Genomic DNA, 20,768 nt, shown 5'->3' on the forward strand with positions numbered 1-20,768 from the left:
TGCATGGTTGGTTATTTTCAAAAACCAAACCATAACCATTTTAAAACCATTTAAATGGTTTGGATTTATAACCATAACCACATTTTAATTAAAACTGGTTATAAATTTGGTTATGATTATATAACCGGTTTTAAAAAAAAATCCAGTTTTGAAAATTATTTTTTCCGAAAATATTTTTTTTCAAAAAAAAATAATATTTTGAGAAATAAAATATTTGGATTTGGATAATAACCGGATTATAACCGAATCCAAAATAATTTAACCGGTTAATAACCATTTAATTATATCCGGATTATATGAATGGATAACCAAACCATTAATAACTAAACCGGTTAATAACCATTCAATTATATCCGGATATTTAAAAGTGGTTTAGATTTGGTTATGGATTTGGACATCAAAACCGGATATTTTGCACACCCCTACTGAGAAGAAGCAAGTTCTTAAGGCGTAGATGGAGGCTATGATGGCTCCCTCGAAACCAATAGAGAGAATCCTGGCCTAGGGAACAAGATCTAAACAAATAGGGAACTAATGGTCTATGAAGAGGGGGATAGAGAAAAGTGTAGCAACGGTTTCAGGCGGAGAAAGAAGGTTTACTCGTAAAAACTATAAAGGAGTTGTCAAATCAAAATATGGCACATGTATAAAAGTCAATTCTGGTTCAAAAGGAAACAAAAAAAGGTCTACTCCAAAAGGTGAGTAGTAGAAATCTGTATGGGGTGGAGAAAGAAACCTTGTCTAATGAATTTCATCCTAGAAGTGAGGAGGGCACCAAGTCCATCATTGAGGAATCCAACAGAAGTCTTGAGATGGGCTACTTGGAGACGCATGCCTTTAATCATTTATAAGCGGGCTTGGTAAATCTCTCATTGTTGGCCTAATCCAATCGATCAACCCAAATCCTAAATGATGCTAGGGATCAGTTGAAGGGGCCTTCTGAGTCAAAGAAGAAAAGAGAAGTAGTCAAACCATCATTTTAATCAGCTTGTATGCCTCCTAAGCATATCAAGCAGAAAACCTTAAATTTGCCTACGCAAGCTAATAATTATGAGTTAATAATGGATAAACTTTTAGGGGGTCGACTTTGTGTTGTGTATCAACTTCTGATTCAAGAAAATAAAAGATTTTGGGTGAATAGGAAATAAGATGTGGCAATTAGGATTTGAAAAAAGGCTTCGAATTTAGGAGTCAAAGGTGTAGATGAAGATATTGTCTATGTTGAAGAAATTAGAGGAATGGAGAAGAGAGACCAAAAAGGGAGAAGGTCGAGAGAAGTCAAATTCTAGGGTGCACTATGAATATATTATCATATATAACATTTATGGGTGTGTCAATCCTTTCATAAAGGAAAAACACTCAATAATTAATCAACAAAGAAAGGGTTGATGTGTGTTTGATGCAAGAAACTAAATACTAACGTGTGGAGGAGTTATGCGTGATCTCACAACGGAACAACAAGGAGGTGGAATGGTCGACTAAATAAGCACAAGGAAGGTTTGATGGCTTAATCATCAAGTGAAAAAAAAATGGTATTTTCGCTGTTAACTTCAACTTTGTAGTGGAAGAATTTGTAAGGATAACCTGATTCGGCATGAAACCTCTTGTTTTATGATTTGTATTAAATTATTATCAATGGAACTCGATATGATCTCTTTTAAACTTTTGCTTTATATTTTTACTAAATTATCATAAATGGAGCTCGACGTGATCTCAATCAAACTTATAAATCTTAAACTCTTATTTATATCAATTATTATTAATTATATAATCAACACTTATATATTTTTTAATTAATAATAATAACTATTATTGAGGAAAATCACAAAACTTATAAGAATAATAACATTTATTTGTAAAAATAATTATTATAACTTTATTTGTAAAAATTCTTGTTTTTACTTTAAATTTTTATATATTTTTTAAAATATATATTTATAAAAAATATCTACTTTTTTGTCTATTAAAAGAGTTTTAAAATAACAAATTGGAATATCTACACATAGAAATCTTCTTCTCTTCTTTGACTCCTAAGTATAAAATCAACTCGTTAAAAATAATTAGTACTAGTAGTTTCCATTGTTGACTTTGACCGAGGTGGTAGAGAGATAAAGTTAACACGTTAGCAAAGAGCAATACTCAAGAAGCAACAAAGAACTACTCTTTCTCCAACCATTTTTAGTTTTTTTACGGATTAAAAAAAAATCAAAATTCTCAAATAATAGCAATTGGCCAACACCAACAACATCAAGTGGACCCCAATCAAACTCAATAATTTCCTGGAAAGAAGGCAATTGAAAAAGACAACTAACCCCAAATACACGGCACCGTTATCTTACCTCATCTTTGGTTGTACCCAAACCAAAAAAGGATGACGAAAGTAACGTGTCCACTAACGTCCACCGTTATTCTAGGGTCCCACGTTTACACTTCAAACGTTAATGTTAATGACTCGGTCCGATCAGCAAACACCATCTGTCTTGTCAAAACTCAAAATCATTTCTTTCTTTCTCTCTCTTCTTTTTCTCTCTCCTCACGAAAGTCGGTAGGAAAAAAACCCATCAACCATACCAACCCCACCTTTGTCTCCTTTCTCTTTTACTATATATCTCCCTCCTATAACCAAACCATTTTCCTCAATTCATCCTTTCTTTATTTCTATTCTTCTTGTTTCCAAAGTTTTTCTATCAACACCCCCTTCTTCTCTTCCTTGTCTTCTCAGAGGAAGGAGAAGAAACCAAACAGAGAAGAATATAATTTAAAATAAACTGAATAATAATAATTCTAAACACAACACCAATAAAACGACGCTTCTTTCGTCGTTTTGATTCATTATTCAGATCTAAACGCTCATACCTTATTTTTTCTTCATTTCCTCTCACAATTTTTGAATTTTTTTTCATTCACCATGGGAACCGAGATTTTGCTACCACAGGATTGTTTGCATGAACGCATCAGAGTTCCTCCGGCGAGTTTTTCCCGGCGAAGAACTTATGGAAATTGCCATAATCAATATAACAATTATGGAAATGGCAATAGTAATACTTTTTATGGCGCAACAAACTCCGGGAGGATTAACCGGAGACCAGTTGTTCGGCCGGAGCAAAGAAAACGTGAGAGAAGACCTAGCTTCGATGATTTGAAGATTGCGAAAGGTAGTGAATTGGTGATGGAGAAGGTGATGATTCTCAGGAGAGGCGAATCGCTTGATTCGAAGATGAACAGCGAGGGTTTGAAGAAGGAAGGTGACGATTTGGTTGTCATCGGAACACAGAGACTAGGACCCGACCCGAATATGGTTCCTAAACAGATCCGGATCGTTGATTTCAAGACCGGTTGCGAAGTTTACGCCGGATCCGCGTTCGCGATGTCACCGTCGCCGAGCGCTCTTCCGATACCGTCTTTTCAGAGGAAGTTTGCGCCGGTGGCCGTCGACGACTCCGCTACGCGGGATCTGAGACGTCTCCTCCGTATTGCATGAGTCTGAAACGGGTCATTTCCGGGTTTCGGGTCATATCCATATCCACGTCGACTTTTCATCTTCTCTTCCTATTTTGTCTCTCTTCTTAATCTAGAATCTTCTTATTACCCGTTACGTCCCTCTCCCGTTTTTCGAATTCTAACCCAACCGTGATTTTTTTAAACGGAAGGGTTGAATTGAAATATGGGGAAAAACTCGGGGCGGAAATGTGAATTATTAAAAGTTTGGAGTAGTGTTATTGGGATTTATTATGTAAGATCTTGTTAATGGGTTGTTAAGGGTAAAATTTAGGTTGTAATATGAAATTAGAATTGGGAAAAAAATGAAAAAATAAAAAAGAAGAAAGGATGGGAGGAAGACGGGGGTTGATTTGTAAATTCCGGAAGTGTATGTGCGTTTTGAAGAATTTGGAAATTGCGAGAATCTTGTAGGTTTGTTGTAACCCTTTTGTATTGTAAAGTTATAAAAATTAAATAGGGAGATTTGAGCAGATTCAGATTGTATCTTTGTTGTTTTACTACTCTTCATGAAATAAACTGGAAGCAAAACACAACTTTATTATTTAGAACAAATTAGTACATAAATTATTACTTGATTATTGGTTTTGGCTATTTTGATAATTATTAAGTAAATAAAAAAATATATATGTAGATGGTGTTTTGGTTAAGGATAAAGTGATGTTGTGGTGGTTGTGAAGAAATGAAGATAGACGGAAAATATTATCCTTAATTTGATGTGTGGTAGAATTTGCAGAAGATGAGGTTGAAGAGTGTGTGGCGTTGGGAAGAGTAGGGTCTTAACTTTCTTGTCGTATTCACCATTCTTTCATCCAAGCAATTGGCCAAAATCAAAGTTTTCTAAAATGAGTTGGATTCCATAAGAGGAATGCTATAATGACTCCCAAAATATTTCATCTTTATGCGTAATAGATGTCAAAAATCAGTGCAAGCCTATCATTTTTCGGAAATCTATAATATAAAAAAATTAACTGATCTTGAAAAACCAAAATGTCCTTTTTGCTCAATATTAAGCCACGTGTATAGCTTAAACATTCAACACTATGTTTTACAACAACTCCTTTTACGAAAGTTTAAACATTCAACACTATGTTTTACAACAACTCCTTTTACGAAAGTTTCACAAACTGTTTCTCTTTCAAATTCAAAAAAAAAAATTCTTACTCATTAACAGAACTATTTTTTTCAGATCCAACACTTCCATGGCAGAGTTTTGATTTTGTTGTCTGTGGTGGTTGGAGTTGAATTGCATACGACGAAGAAGACACCGATTCTCCTCATCTTCTACTTAATTTCTCTCCCTCTACTGTGCCGATTCCTCTTCTATCTTTCTTATCTCTTCACTCCATTCCTCTTCTTTCTTTATCTTCCATCTCTTCATCTTCTTTAAAAAATTTACTGATGATTTGATGAAAGTTGTTACGCCAGAAAAAGTGAAAGTGCCGAGGAATTTGGTGGTTGAAGAAATGCATCAAATCGAGATTTTTTCCACCTATTTGCTATGTTTTTTTAGGTTATTCTGTTTTAACATTCAGATCTGTGGTGGCGGCAATGGATTTAAGATCGTGAAAGTTTGGGTTCTGGTGTTGTGGTTAGGGTTTTTGTTCACCAGGAGGAGATTTATGAACTTTTTTCTGCTTTTTATTTTATATTTTATAGTTGTCAGTTTTAACACTAAAGTGCTGATTTTTTTAGACAAAATTATTAATTTTTCTGATTTGCAAGATTTGTGTGTTTCATGAATATTGTTATGGTTTGATAATCATTTTTTCTTTTGAATCGGTAGTTTTGCTTTTGTTATAAAAGGAATTGTCTATGGTTAATAATATTTTGTGGTTGATTGCATGATTTTGTGGTTTGTTTTTCAGGATTTAGACTGGATCGAGTTTTACTGCTGAGTTTTGAATCTAACAAGGTATGGCCTTAAAATTAAACCGGCTAATTGATTTTAGAAGCACTAACCAGAGAACTTTTTATCATTTTCATAATATTTGTTGTAATTGTTATGATTCATATTAGGTGAGTAAGATAACGAAGAAACTGCAGGATGTGAACTAATTATTACAGATCTAAAACTATTATTATAGATCTGAAAACTCACTCAGTTGCTTGGTATCAATTCTCTTTATTGGGGTACTTTTTCAATTCATGTGTTACTTGAACCATTCTAATTTTTTGGTTTGTTTTTGTTGTATATATTAATGATGGCAGGTGCAAAAACAACAATAAATGTAAGTTTAGAGACTGTTGTGAAGAAGTTTAGACACTATGTCGGTGTTGGTTCGCGGCGGGCGACGATTACTATTCCGAAACAGATTCGGTTTTAACTTTATCTTTTTTTCTTCTGATGTTGTTTATATGTGCAAATTTCAAATTTGGAGTGGCACGTCCTTTTGATTGATACACTAATGGGGATAATATTCGTGGAGAAAGCAATTTGGTAAGAAAATTTCTATTTTTTATATTTGAGTTTTGGATCTGATTGATTTAAACTGTTCTTATTTGTAAGTTTTTCAATAACTTTGTTTTAGTAACTTTTGTAATAATTTATTGATGCTTGTATTGATCCTTGAACTGATTATGTTCTGCATCAACTAGCATAGCTTGAAGAGCTGGTAGTATTATTTTTAACTCTTCCAGAAGTTAGTATTGTAACAAATTTTGTTAAAACTATTTTAATTATCTAATTTTGTCTTTATACTTTATCACTATACACCAGTACTGATCTATTATTTAAAACTAATTATGCGGTATTAATAGACTACATATCAAAGAGGTTAAGCGATTTCGTGCTCGACGTCTACATCAACAAGTTGAGGTGATTACGTGTTTTCGATGCCAAATCTGTTCTTTCTCTACTGGAAAAATCATATTATGGAATTGTTGGTTTTCAAAAGCAACTCAGGATCTGTTTGGATAAGTACTTATGTAATATCAAAGAGGTTAAGCGATTTCGTGCTCGACGTCTACATCAACAAGTTGAAGTGATTACGTGTTTTCGATGCCAAATCTGTTCTTTCTCTACTGGAAAAATCATATTATGGAATTGTTGGTTTTCAAAAGCAACTCAGGATCTGTTTGGATAAGTACTTATGTGTTTCAGGAATATTGTTATGGATTGATAATCCTTTTTTCTTTTGAATCGGTAGTTTTGCTTTTGTTATAAAAGGGTTTGTCTATGGTTAATAATATTTTGTGGTTGATTGCATGATTTTGTGGTTTGTTTTTCAGGATTTAGACTGGATCGAGTTTTACTGCTGAGTTTTGAATCTAACAAGGTATGGCCTTAAAATTAAACCGGCTAATTGATTTTAGAAGCACTAACCAGAGAACTTTTTATCATTTTCATAATATTTGTTGTAATTGTTATGATTCTTATTAGGCGAGTAAGATAACGAAGAAACTGCAGGATGTGAACTAATTATTACAGATCTAAAACTATTATTATAGATCTGAAAACTCACTCAGTTGCTTGGTATCAATTCTCTTTATTGGGGTACTTTTTCAATTCATGTGTTACTTGAACCATTCTAATTTTTTGGTTTGTTTTTGTTGTATATATTAATGATGGCAGGTGCAAAAACAACAATAAATGTAAGTTTAGAGACTGTTGTGAAGAAGTTTAGACACTATGTCGGTGTTGGTTCGCGGCGGGCGACGATTACTATTCCGAAACAGATTCGGTTTTAACTTTATCTTTTTTCTTCTGATGTTGTTTATATGTGCAAATTTCAAATTTGGAGTGGCACGTCCTTTTGATTGATACACTAATGGGGATAATATTCGTGGAGAAAGCAATTTGGTAAGAAAATTTCTATTTTTTATATTTGAGTTTTGGATCTGATTGATTTAAACTGTTCTTATTTGTAAGTTTTTCAATAACTTTGTTTTAGTAACTTTTGTAATAATTTATTGATGCTTGTATTGATCCTTGAACTGATTATGTTCTGCATCAACTAGCATAGCTTGAAGAGCTGGTAGTATTATTTTTAACTCTTCCAGAAGTTAGTATTGTAACAAATTTTGTTAAAACTATTTTAATTATCTAATTTTGTCTTTATACTTTATCACTATACACCAGTACTGATCTATTATTTAAAACTAATTATGCGGTATTAATAGACTACATATCAAAGAGGTTAAGCGATTTCGTGCTCGACGTCTACATCAACAAGTTGAGGTGATTACGTGTTTTCGATGCCAAATCTGTTCTTTCTCTACTGGAAAAATCATATTATGGAATTGTTGGTTTTCAAAAGCAACTCAGGATCTGTTTGGATAAGTACTTATGTAATATCAAAGAGGTTAAGCGATTTCGTGCTCGACGTCTACATCAACAAGTTGAAGTGATTACGTGTTTTCGATGCCAAATCTGTTCTTTCTCTACTGGAAAAATCATATTATGGAATTGTTGGTTTTCAAAAGCAACTCAGGATCTGTTTGGATAAGTACTTATGTGTTTCAGGAATATTGTTATGGATTGATAATCCTTTTTTCTTTTGAATCGGTAGTTTTGCTTTTGTTATAAAAGGGTTTGTCTATGGTTAATAATATTTTGTGGTTGATTGCATGATTTTGTGGTTTGTTTTTCAGGATTTAGACTGGATCGAGTTTTACTGCTGAGTTTTGAATCTAACAAGGTATGGCCTTAAAATTAAACCGGCTAATTGATTTTAGAAGCACTAACCAGAGAACTTTTTATCATTTTCATAATATTTGTTGTAATTGTTATGATTCTTATTAGGCGAGTAAGATAACGAAGAAACTGCAGGATGTGAACTAATTATTACAGATCTAAAACTATTATTATAGATCTGAAAACTCACTCAGTTGCTTGGTATCAATTCTCTTTATTGGGGTACTTTTTCAATTCATGTGTTACTTGAACCATTCTAATTTTTTGGTTTGTTTTTGTTGTATATATTAATGATGGCAGGTGCAAAAACAACAATAAATGTAAGTTTAGAGACTGTTGTGAAGAAGTTTAGACACTATGTCGGTGTTGGTTCGCGGCGGGCGACGATTACTATTCCGAAACAGATTCGGTTTTAACTTTATCTTTTTTCTTCTGATGTTGTTTATATGTGCAAATTTCAAATTTGGAGTGGCACGTCCTTTTGATTGATACACTAATGGGGATAATATTCGTGGAGAAAGCAATTTGGTAAGAAAATTTCTATTTTTTATATTTGAGTTTTGGATCTGATTGATTTAAACTGTTCTTATTTGTAAGTTTTTCAATAACTTTGTTTTAGTAACTTTTGTAATAATTTATTGATGCTTGTATTGATCCTTGAACTGATTATGTTCTGCATCAACTAGCATAGCTTGAAGAGCTGGTAGTATTATTTTTAACTCTTCCAGAAGTTAGTATTGTAACAAATTTTGTTAAAACTATTTTAATTATCTAATTTTGTCTTTATACTTTATCACTATACACCAGTACTGATCTATTATTTAAAACTAATTATGCAGTATTAATAGACTACATATCAAAGAGGTTAAGCGATTTCGTGCTCGACGTCTACATCAACAAGTTGAGGTGATTACGTGTTTTCGATGCCAAATCTGTTCTTTCTCTACTGGAAAAATCATATTATGGAATTGTTGGTTTTCAAAAGCAACTCAGGATCTGTTTGGATAAGTACTTATGTAATATCAAAGAGGTTAAGCGATTTCGTGCTCGACGTCTACATCAACAAGTTGAAGTGATTACGTGTTTTCGATGCCAAATCTGTTCTTTCTCTACTGGAAAAATCATATTATGGAATTGTTGGTTTTCAAAAGCAACTCAGGATCTGTTTGGATAAGTACTTATGTGTTTCAGGAATATTGTTATGGATTGATAATCCTTTTTTCTTTTGAATCGGTAGTTTTGCTTTTGTTATAAAAGGGTTTGTCTATGGTTAATAATATTTTGTGGTTGATTGCATGATTTTGTGGTTTGTTTTTCAGGATTTAGACTGGATCGAGTTTTACTGCTGAGTTTTGAATCTAACAAGGTATGGCCTTAAAATTAAACCGGCTAATTGATTTTAGAAGCACTAACCAGAGAACTTTTTATCATTTTCATAATATTTGTTGTAATTGTTATGATTCTTATTAGGCGAGTAAGATAACGAAGAAACTGCAGGATGTGAACTAATTATTACAGATCTAAAACTATTATTATAGATCTGAAAACTCACTCAGTTGCTTGGTATCAATTCTCTTTATTGGGGTACTTTTTCAATTCATGTGTTACTTGAACCATTCTAATTTTTTGGTTTGTTTTTGTTGTATATATTAATGATGGCAGGTGCAAAAACAACAATAAATGTAAGTTTAGAGACTGTTGTGAAGAAGTTTAGACACTATGTCGGTGTTGGTTCGCGGCGGGCGACGATTACTATTCCGAAACAGATTCGGTTTTAACTTTATCTTTTTTCTTCTGATGTTGTTTATATGTGCAAATTTCAAATTTGGAGTGACACGTCCTTTTGATTGATACACTAATGGGGATAATATTCGTGGAGAAAGCAATTTGGTAAGAAAATTTCTATTTTTTATATTTGAGTTTTGGATCTGATTGATTTAAACTGTTCTTATTTGTAAGTTTTTCAATAACTTTGTTTTAGTAACTTTTGTAATAATTTATTGATGCTTGTATTGATCCTTGAACTGATTATGTTCTGCATCAACTAGCATAGCTTGAAGAGCTGGTAGTATTATTTTTAACTCTTCCAGAAGTTAGTATTGTAACAAATTTTGTTAAAACTATTTTAATTATCTAATTTTGTCTTTATACTTTATCACTATACACCAGTACTGATCTATTATTTAAAACTAATTATGCAGTATTAATAGACTACATATCAAAGAGGTTAAGCGATTTCGTGCTCGACGTCTACATCAACAAGTTGAGGTGATTACGTGTTTTCGATGCCAAATCTGTTCTTTCTCTACTGGAAAAATCATATTATGGAATTGTTGGTTTTCAAAAGCAACTCAGGATCTGTTTGGATAAGTACTTATGTAATATCAAAGAGGTTAAGCGATTTCGTGCTCGACGTCTACATCAACAAGTTGAAGTGATTACGTGTTTTCGATGCCAAATCTGTTCTTTCTCTACTGGAAAAATCATATTATGGAATTGTTGGTTTTCAAAAGCAACTCAGGATCTGTTTGGATAAGTACTTATGTGTTTCAGGAATATTGTTATGGTTTGATAATCCTTTTTTCTTTTGAATCGGTAGTTTTGCTTTTGTTATAAATGGGTTTGTCTATGGTTAATAATATTTTGTGGTTGATTGCATGATTTTGTGGTTTGTTTTTCAGGATTTAGACTGGATCGAGTTTTACTGCTGAGTTTTGAATCTAACAAGGTATGGCCTTAAAATTAAACCGGCTAATTGATTTTAGAAGCACTAACCAGAGAACTTTTTATCATTTTCATAATATTTGTTGTAATTGTTATGATTCTTATTAGGTGAGTAAGATAACGAAGAAACTGCAGGATGTGAACTAATTATTACAGATCTAAAACTATTATTATAGATCTGAAAACTCACTCAGTTGCTTGGTATCAATTCTCTTTATTTGGGTACTTTTTCAATTCATGTGTTACTTGAACCATTCTAATTTTTTGGTTTGTTTTTGTTGTATATATTAATGATGGCAGGTGCAAAAACAACAATAAATGTAAGTTTAGAGACTGTTGTGAAGAAGTTCAGACACTATGTCGATGTTGGTTCGCGGCGGGCGACGATTACTATTCCGAAACAGATTCGATTTTAACTTTATCTTTTTTCTTCTGATGTTGTTTATATGTGCAAATTTCAAATTTGGAGTGACACGTCCTTTTGATTGATACACTGACGGGGATAATATTCGTGGAGAAAGCAATTTGGTAAGAAAATTTCTATTTTTTATATTTGAGTTTTGGATCTGATTGATTTAAACTGTTCTTATTTGTAAGTTTTTCAATAACTTTGCTTTAGTAACTTTTGTAATAATTTATTGATGTTTGTATTGATCCTTTAACTGATTATGTTCTGCATCAACTAGCATAGCTTGAAGAGCTGATAGTATTATTTTTAACTCTTCCAGAAGTTAGTATTGTAACAAATTTTGTTAAAACTATTTTAATTATCTAATTTTGTCTTTATACTTTATCACTATACACCAGTACTGATCTATTATTTAAAACTAATTATGCAGTATTAATAGACTACATATCAAAGAGGTTAAGCGATTTCGTGCTCGACGTTGTCGCACGCTCGCGAAAAATGAACAGAGTCGCCACCAATATATTTATCCCATAAGGGAAAGGAATATCAGAAAACCTAACAAGGGAAGGAACAGGGTCTTGCGACCAGAGAATCAAGGTACGGGAGTCGGTTACGCGAGGGGAAGGTATTAGCACCCCTCACGCCCATCGTACTCGATGGTATCCACCTATGTTTGTTTCTATCTAATGGGTGTGTACTATGTCTATGTCTAAATGCGAAATGAATGCAAAATGTAGGGAAAATAAAGAATTGTACTCGCACGGGCCCTACCCCGCTGCCTACGTATCCTTTTCAGGAATCAGAGTTACCGTAGCTCGGCTCACGATTTTCTGTTTGTTTTTGTGTTTTTTAGTTGGGCGGAGTTAACGCTCGCGCTCTTGCACAAGGGGACAGCCTAGGATGCAATGGAGCGGAGATAACTTGCCCTTAGAAAGGAGAAAAAGAGATTGGTTTGTATCTTTTAAGGGTAATTCCATGATGACGAGAACCCACTACAAGGTCTCGCATCACTTCCTCACTTTTGTTTTAAGTCTGAACATTTATTAGGTTTTTTGAAGTGTTTTTGGTTGGTGTTTTTTATGGGGATTTTAATTTGTGACTTAGATCATACCAAAAAGGGTTTTTTGTTTGTTTTTGAATATTTAGAGAACGCACATCGAGGCCTACGCCACAATCGTTTCTCTAAATAGCGGTTAAGAAATACATCGAGGCTTCACCTCAATCATTTCTTCTCCGCTAAGTAGGAATACAAAAAGAAGTTCTTTTGTGAATATTTAGAGAATGCACATCGAGGCCTACGCCACAATCGTTTCTCTAAATAACGGTTAAGAAATACACCGAGGCTTCACACCTCAATCATTTCTTCTCCGTTAAGTAGGAAAGAACATACATCGAGGCCTACGCCTCAATCATTTCTTTCCTACCATGAAATAAAGCAACGGTATGATCTTCATCGATTTTTATTAAGTATTTTAAAAATCGAAAAGAAAAAGAATGCAATAGGGAACTAATCCTAAACTCTAATCTACGTCATTCTAATCTACAAGTCTAATGTTAACAAGGTGACTAAATTCTAAAAGGAGCATTAAAATGGTGTTAACAAAGTAGGCCAAAAATGTGGCCAAAACAAGTAACAACATTACACAACAATTATACAAAAATAGCATGAAAATGATACAAAAGCATAAAGAGAAGCAATTCAAGTATTAGTACAAAGTTAACCTAAAAATACTACTATTTTTTATGAGTTTTATGAAGGAATTTAATGTCAAAATTAACCTAAAAAAAACCTACTATTTTTATGGGCTTTTATGAAGAAATCAATTAAAAGTCAAAATTAAACTAGCCTAAACTCTAATTAAGAAACTAATATTTTTTATTGCATTTTTTATGTCAACGATTACCTAAAAATCTATCAAAATTTTAATGGTTTTTTATGTTTTTAATATCTAAAAAAACTTGAAAGAAAAAATCTAAAAAAAAAAGAAATTAATATCTAATATCTTTGGAGTCAAGGGGTGCGAAACCCTACACAATGGTGCAATCAGCAAGGCACAGGGCCCAGAAGGTTATGGCCCAAAGCTCTTTTTTTTTGTACATATTTTTAGCCAAAAAAGGCGTGCTACATGGGCCAAGGGGGGTAGATATAGCATTTCGTGGAACAAGGCCCAGAGGTTGTCATGATTCAGATTTTTTATTATTTCAGATTAAAAAAGAAGTTAAAAGAAGAATAAAGATTAATAAAAAAAGGGAAATTGAAAGAGGGGAATAGGGTTACTCTGTGTGTGACGATCGGGATTCTTGACAAAGAAACTCTCTCCCTCTCTCAAAACGCGGCGGTGGACCTTCCTTCTCCAGCGACATCTCCGATGAAACCCTCCGGCCACCTCCGTGAACAACGCGGCTCAGAACCTCTCTCATCTTCTCTACTCTTGCTTCGACCTCAAACGGCGTCAACACCGTTCTCAACAATCTCCGATGATCAACTCGTCCTCTCCGATCGAACAACGATGCCACCGGAAAAAGGCGTATCCCTCAACCTCTTCTCTGCTTTCGGTCTCGCCTCGCTCCAACCTCTCCGATTCATTCTGCTTCTGCGTTTTTGTTGTTGTTTGAATCTGACGAAGAAGCGACGGTATTGAACGTTGTGTACGATTGTGCGTCGTGATGAAGATGATGCAGAGCTTCTTGAAGCTTATTGAAGATTGATGGAGTTTCGGTTGGAGGTTGCGTTGAAAGTCGACGAAGAGCTTGAATCGTGAAAGAAAAAGGTTTGTTGCGTTTCTGTTATTGATTCGTTTCTTCAACTTCTGATTCTCAACCTCTTATTCTTCTCCTTGAATTCAGAGCTGATGAAGATGGTGATGATGAAGGTTTGTTATGAATGGAAGTGTGAAGGTGGAGGAAAGTGGCGTGTGCGAGAATGAATGGTGAAGTGTGTGTGAAATGTGGAGAATGAGAAGTGAAGCAGTGAAGTGAAGGGTGGAGAATGAAGGTGGAGGAAGAAGGTTAATGGTGATTGAAGAAGATGAAAGTGAGAGAGTGATGAAGATGGATAATGGTGGATGGTGAGTGTGTAGAATGAATCGAGAGTTCTCCCCGTGAAGAGAGTTATCACTACTCTGGCTTTATCGAGTTTGCAGGTTAGTCACTCTTCTCAATTTCTGATTTTCTGTTAGTTAGGAGTTAGTTAGGGTTTGTTATGACTTGGTTAGGTTAGTTATTGAGTAACTGATTCTGTTATGAAGCTGGAAAGTAGTTAAGGTTCTGTAAAGTGGTTGTTATGAATTGGCTAGTGAATGGTTTTGGTTTAAAAATGTATGGTCAGAATGTAGTTTGATTGCTGTTAGTTGAAGGGAAATTCTGTTGGGGTAGTTATGGTTAGTTAGATGCTGTTAGGATTAGTTACAGGTTAATTGGGAGATCAGTTAGTAGTAGTAAAACAGTTAGGAGTGTTAGGGACTGATTTATGGGGGGTTTGTTATATGTTATGTGACCGTTAGTTCTGTTTTGGTGGTAACAGTTAGGAAATTATTAACTGTTGTAAAAACTGTTGAATGAACTGGTTTTGTGAGATTGAATGAATTGTATGCAGGGCTGATTTTGACTTTTCTGTTATGAGCAGAGCTGATGCACTGCCTTTTTCTTTTGTAGAAACTAATGCCAAGTTTTTCTGAACTGACTTCTGGAATCTAAATACAAATGTATGGTATGTGCTGGGCTGTTAGATAATCAAATGAAACTGAGTTAGATATCAGTTAGGGACTGGTTGATGTCAATTGTTTGCTGAATGTATGTGGACTATGGTATGATGTAATTCTTGTATTGTGCAGGTTTGAAATTGTGTGGCAGCAGACCGTGGCAGGCATGGTTTGAAGTTAATGACTGTTTCGCAGGGTTGTATATGGGACGATTCCCGAGCTGCTTTTCTGAGCTGTATAGATTTGAAGCGCTTGGTGAATGTGAAGAGACTTGGCATGGTTGGATGAGGAAAGCGAATCAAGGCTAATTATAGGAGCAAGTCACCCTAGGTTTAGGGATTTGATTTTTTATAATGAATTTTGTAAGGATTGAATTTGGAGCATGAAATGTGTAATGGTTTTTGGTAATGTAATGGATATTTGAATTTGGTTGATGATAGTGGATGAACCCAAGATGAATGTTCTAAACTTTTCGTACTTTGTCTTCCAAATGAAACCATATGCACGCCTTCACCGACTTGTATTGTTGAATTGATTCTTGAAAACTTTGAATGAAGTTGCATTAACAACCTTGAACCTTGAATCATGCTTCTTGCCTATTAAGGAATATTAAATTCATAGTGGAGGAACTTGAAGAATGGATATTCATCTTGAATGTAGTGGAAACTTGGACCGTGGATGAATCATTTTTAACTTGTTATTTGAATCCAAATGACAGATTCCAAGTACTCAAAGTAATCCTCCTTTCCAATATTAAATCTTTTACTCCTTTTGCCAGCTTGATTCTCTAGCGCCAATGACACGTAGCCAATAAGTCACCTCAAGATAGACTTTGGTCAAAAGTCAACCCTCTGTGGTTACTTTGATCAACGATCACAACATGACCAAAAGTCTCCAAACTTTGAAATGAAAACAATATTTCTCATCCAGATCTTGTGAATGCCCCAAAGTGGCTTGAAATTCATCTGATAGTCACAAACCTAGGGAAATAAACCCTTATCCATGACCAAGGAGAACTTCAATTGAAACAAACTCGTGTGATGTGGGGACTCCAAACCATGTGAAACTCCAGCTCTATCTATGACCTCGATCCCCTGCTAAGTTTATTGATTAATGATGCATGTTATGTTAAATGACCTAATGGAAAGATGCATATGAAACGTGAAGCTTAAGCCAGATAAAAAGTTAAAGGGTAGGACAAATTTGGGGTATGACAGCTGCCCCTATTTAATCGTCTTATACTTGAAGGTGAGATTGGTGCCAGCCTTTCGAACATTCGAAGTAAAAGAAGATTAAATACCGAAGACCTGAAATTTGTCCCGAGGAGATGGAGTGGTCTTTATTCTTTTATTTTTGTTTTGATATCTGCTGGGGAAAGAGAATTTTTGTTTTTCTGATGGAAATATACAGTGAATAATGGATTGAATGGTGAGAGCTTGTAACGTAGCCCAAGGTGCCAATACAAGGTTCTCAAAGGAAATGTTTACTACATGGAAGTGGTCGGAGCAGAAGTATGTCTGGTGGGAAGGTAAGATAGTCAAGTGTTTTAAAGGAGATACAGACGAGTATCGACAGAATGACACATACGAGCATCAAAAAGAGATACGGACGAGTATCGAAAGAACGACACATACGAGCATCAGAAGGAGATACAGACGAGTATCGAAGGCATGACACATACGAGCATCAACAGGAGATACAGATGAGTATCGAAGGAATGACACATACGAGCATCAAAAGAAGATACAGACGAGTACCAAAGGAATGACACATACGAGCATCAAAAGAAGATACATACGAGTACCAAAATACTGACACATACGAGCATCAAAAGGAGATACAGACGAGTATCGAAAGGATGACACATACGAGCATCAAAAGGAGAGATACAGACGAGTACCGAAGGAATGACACATACGAGCATCAGAAGAAGATACAGACGAGTATCGTAAGAATGACACATACGAGCATCAAAAGAAGATACATACGAGTACCAAAAGAATGACACATACGAGCATCAAAAGAAGATACATACGAGTACCAAAAGAATGACACATACGAGCATCAAAAGGAGATACAGACGAGTATCGAAAGAATGACACATACGAGCATCAAAAGGAGACACAGACGAGTATCGAAAGAATGACACATACGAGTGTTTGACTCAATACAGACGAGTATCGAAGGAATGACACGGACGAGTGTTTGACTCAATACAGACGAGTATCGAAGGAATGACACGGACGAGTGTTTGAGAAGCTTGGTAGATGGACTTGCTGGGGGTTGGGATTTAGTCTTGAAATGATTTGCCAGGACGGAAGGCAAAGGATACACAACACGGGGGTTGGATCTAAAAGTTTTCCCGTACGAGGGAAAGGGACCATGGAGACTAGTGACGACTAGACTCGACCCAAAAGAGTAGTACATACTGAAGAATCACGGGATATCGATGCTTGCGAAGCATAAGAACTACATTAATCCCTCAGGCCAAAAGGCGGGGTATAATCCTGTAAGAGTGGCAATCGTTCGAATTGCCACACACCAAGTATGGTTATCCAAACGATTGAAAAATGAGATGGGTTGAATGCTCACCCTCATTCGCACTCTAATTTGCACGCAACATACGGGAAATAACCAGGACAAGACTAGAGACGACTAGACTCGACAAGAAGGCGATAGTAACCACCAGGAATTACGGGAATATGGATGCTTACGAAGCATAAGAACTACATTAATCCCTCAGGCCAAAAGGCGGGGTGTAATTCTCCGGAGCGGCAATCGTTTGAATTGCCACACACCAAGTATAGTTATTCAAACGATGGAAAAATGAGATGGGTTGAATGCCCACCCTCATTCATGCTCTGATCTGCACGCAGCATATGGGAAATAACCTCGGAGACAACGATTCTGACGAAGAAAGACATTGTATCCGATCCATGTTGGAGAGAGAAAATGAGATTTCTTTTTGGGGATTGAGAAAACCAAGTATCGGCACCGTGGATGGAGGAGATTTGTGATGTAGTAGCAGATATCAATCGGGGTTTGTAAGGACATTTTTATGTGGGGGAAGTACCGTTGTCTTGATTGAGTGATGATTTGTGTTATCTGGCTTATGCTTTGTATGCATGTTTGAATTTTTCTATGGCGTAATGATCCGCTTTGACGGATATACTACGCTTTTGAGGATGCAATGTTATATGCAGTGAACACTATATGCAGGATGCCAAATAAAGGCATTAGTGAGGTAAACACCAGGGAGAATCCCCTTAGTGTTAAGGACCATGCGGAGGTGCCAATAGATATTTGACTTTGATTTGTAAGAGCACCTTCAGTTTGTTGGCTTGAAGAATGATTTCTGACTTCTCACCATGTGCCATTGCTTGGAGGATTTCCAGCTTGAGGAGATTCCCTCGATTCACCATGTTGGGGATTATCCGAATAAGGGCACCAGGTTGGAGAAATGGAACAACTCTCAGGAGAAATAAACTCCTGTGCTTGGGGAGAGACCAAATTTCTAGGAGAAATAAACTCCTATGGTCATGGAGAGACAATAAACTCAGAATTGTGCCCCAAGCTTCGCGACTTATGGAGGAATTTGCCCTAAAGGATCCTTGGAGAGATTTGTCGAATCTCGACGTAACTGCCCCAGATTGGTTGAACTCAAGAGAGATTACTCGACTTGATTGCCCAAGATTGATCAAGGCTCGAAGATATTTATCGACATGATTGCCACAGATATGCTGAATTTTAGAGGTCAAACCTCGATTCAATTGCCCCTGATTAGGTACATATTACTAGAATCCTCAAGCCTTCATTGTTTTGAAGTTAAACAAACATGGAAACAACTTTACCACGCTCAACGGGGCCTTCAAACTCTTCCCCTCAAGGTAATCAAAGAAAGCATTAACTGTTCATGCCCAATGGAGTTTTTAGAGAATCTGCCCCTTGATGGTCAACATTTGAAATGATTAGCTTTTACTCCTCGGAGTTCTCAAGTTTCTTGTGCTTTGACATGATCACGTTGCCCACTAATTCTCATCCTTGAAGATTTCCTTGTTGTTTAAGCAGATGTTTTGTATGCAAAAGAATGTTAATTCTAAGAATGATAACTCTAATGCAAAGCATATGTTAGTCTTGGAGTTTTTTAAGAAACTTTTTTATTGAAATGAGGTTGCGACCTCTCGTGAATGGGTCACTAGTCGACACAACCTCGAATTTCCGCACATGAAAGATAAAGCAGGCATACGATACCAACATGGATATGAGTCTCGCTTCATTAGGAGTCAGTTAAACGATATCTCATCGGAGTGTGCTTTCAAAATAAACCCTACTTCAATTAGGACTTTTAAGGGTTGTAACTTGGCCAGGTTCACGGTTTTGGAAACAAAGGTTTTTAGGCTCAAAATTATTTGTACCCACCCCCTTCGTGATGTTCTCCATTCCTAAGTTCAATTAACTCGACAGGAGTGTTCATTCCTCACAGGGAATTTGGAATGGTTGAGGAATCAATGAGTTTTTTTGGGACATGGCAGTCACTCAGTTTCTTTTTTGGTGTTTGATCACACAACTTTGTTCTTTTGATGAGGATCTTTATTTTGTAATCCTTGTTTTTCGCTTTTGCTTTGCTTTTTCCCCTTTTATTTCCCTAACTTTTGCCTGGACAAATTCTTTTGAATTTTATTTTGGGGTCCAGCGGGATGCCCTAACTTTTGCCTAAGTCACTTGTTTTCAAGTTGTTGACTTAGCGGGCTCTTCTTTTTCTCTTTTTTTTTTGAACAAGGTTGTGTGATCTTGAATCTCTGATTTGTTGAAAGTGATTGCGACTGCCTGAGTCCTTGATTGATGAGGAATAACCATTGTGGTTTTGATCCTTTTTTGGAATCTTTTGACGGAATAAAGATAACCATTGCGGTTTTGACATTCCTCAACCTTTTGAAGGGTAACCATTGTTGTATCCTTAGATGCACACCCTTTTGGTGAGTTTTGAACACTCGATCAAGTTAAATGAACACTACCCTGCCCCAAGGTTAAAATAAGGGTCTTTTATGATTAGAAAAGAAACTCCTACTTCAAGGCTCAAAGGGGTTATCGAGGGTCTATCTCCCTTATTCCTCCGGTGTTTGGGGATTAGAAACAATGCCTGTACATCCTTAGTAGGGTTTTATTCAAAAACACATGATTAGAGATTTCGTATTTTTATTTTTCATCATTCTCCCTCAGCTTTTGCCTAAGCAAGCAATTAGTAAAGTTGGTATCGTAATGCCAAAACATTTTATGAGTGATAACGAATGGATTACTTCAAGACAAACATAGACAGTGTATTATGATTTTCATTCAGAAATTAACAAGTTTTTACATGCGATCAGTGCTTAAACAAACAATGAAATGTTACAAATGAGAATGCAATAAAGAAACTAAATGGCCGCCATTGTTGAGGAGACTTGACTCCGTCTGGACTTATTGAGCTTGAATACTTTCTGCAGTTCCTTCCAAACACTTCAGATTACTTCAAAAGAGAACTCTAACAAAGTCACCCATGAGTTGTAAACTTTTTTGCCTCACTTTAGGGATTCGAGCAATGCGAGTGATGCAATGCTCAAGATAAGAGTACGTCTTGCTTATCCCTCATGCGGGAGCCCCAAGCATAGATGTTGGAGTAGTAATCACCATCATAAATGGAAGAACCTTGTATGGTCATCAAATTGAGGAGATCTATTTGTGGTGAAGAAGACCCAAAACACGAATCTTAACCAACTGAAAGTCTGACAAACGAGGAAGCAACTGGGCACAAGGCAGTAGA

The 20,768-nt window shown here is 35.5% G+C and overlaps 1 protein-coding gene and 2 long non-coding RNA genes across 3 annotated transcripts; all 3 read left to right on the forward strand.

Annotated features, from left to right (window-relative positions):
* Positions 1-2,609: 2,609 nt before the first annotated feature.
* Positions 2,610-4,053, forward strand: LOC131595513 (uncharacterized). Its single transcript, XM_058867871.1, has one exon. The coding sequence runs from the start codon at positions 2,909-2,911 to the stop codon at positions 3,479-3,481; it is 573 nt and encodes a 190-aa protein (XP_058723854.1). The 5' UTR covers positions 2,610-2,908; the 3' UTR covers positions 3,482-4,053.
* Positions 4,054-8,672: 4,619 nt separating this feature from the next.
* Positions 8,673-13,110, forward strand: LOC131595514 (uncharacterized). Its single transcript, XR_009281913.1, has 3 exons — positions 8,673-10,024; positions 10,336-11,386; positions 11,698-13,110. It is a non-coding gene; the product is annotated as an uncharacterized LOC131595514 (long non-coding RNA).
* A 1,054-nt stretch (positions 13,111-14,164) lies between these two features.
* Positions 14,165-15,436, forward strand: LOC131599944 (uncharacterized). The gene is made up of 2 exons (XR_009282951.1): positions 14,165-14,976; positions 15,101-15,436. It is a non-coding gene; the product is annotated as an uncharacterized LOC131599944 (long non-coding RNA).
* The last annotated feature ends 5,332 nt before the right edge of the window (positions 15,437-20,768 follow it).

The sequence above is a fragment of the Vicia villosa genome, linkage group LG4, assembly GCF_029867415.1.
Source record: "Vicia villosa cultivar HV-30 ecotype Madison, WI linkage group LG4, Vvil1.0, whole genome shotgun sequence".
In the NCBI taxonomy this organism is placed as follows: domain Eukaryota; kingdom Viridiplantae; phylum Streptophyta; class Magnoliopsida; order Fabales; family Fabaceae; genus Vicia; species Vicia villosa.

Bases quoted from the DNA above. Each gene is read 5' to 3' on its own strand.
- LOC131595513 (XM_058867871.1), top strand. From the start codon at position 2,909: ATGGGAACCGAGATTTTGCTACCACAGGATTGTTTGCATGAACGCATC.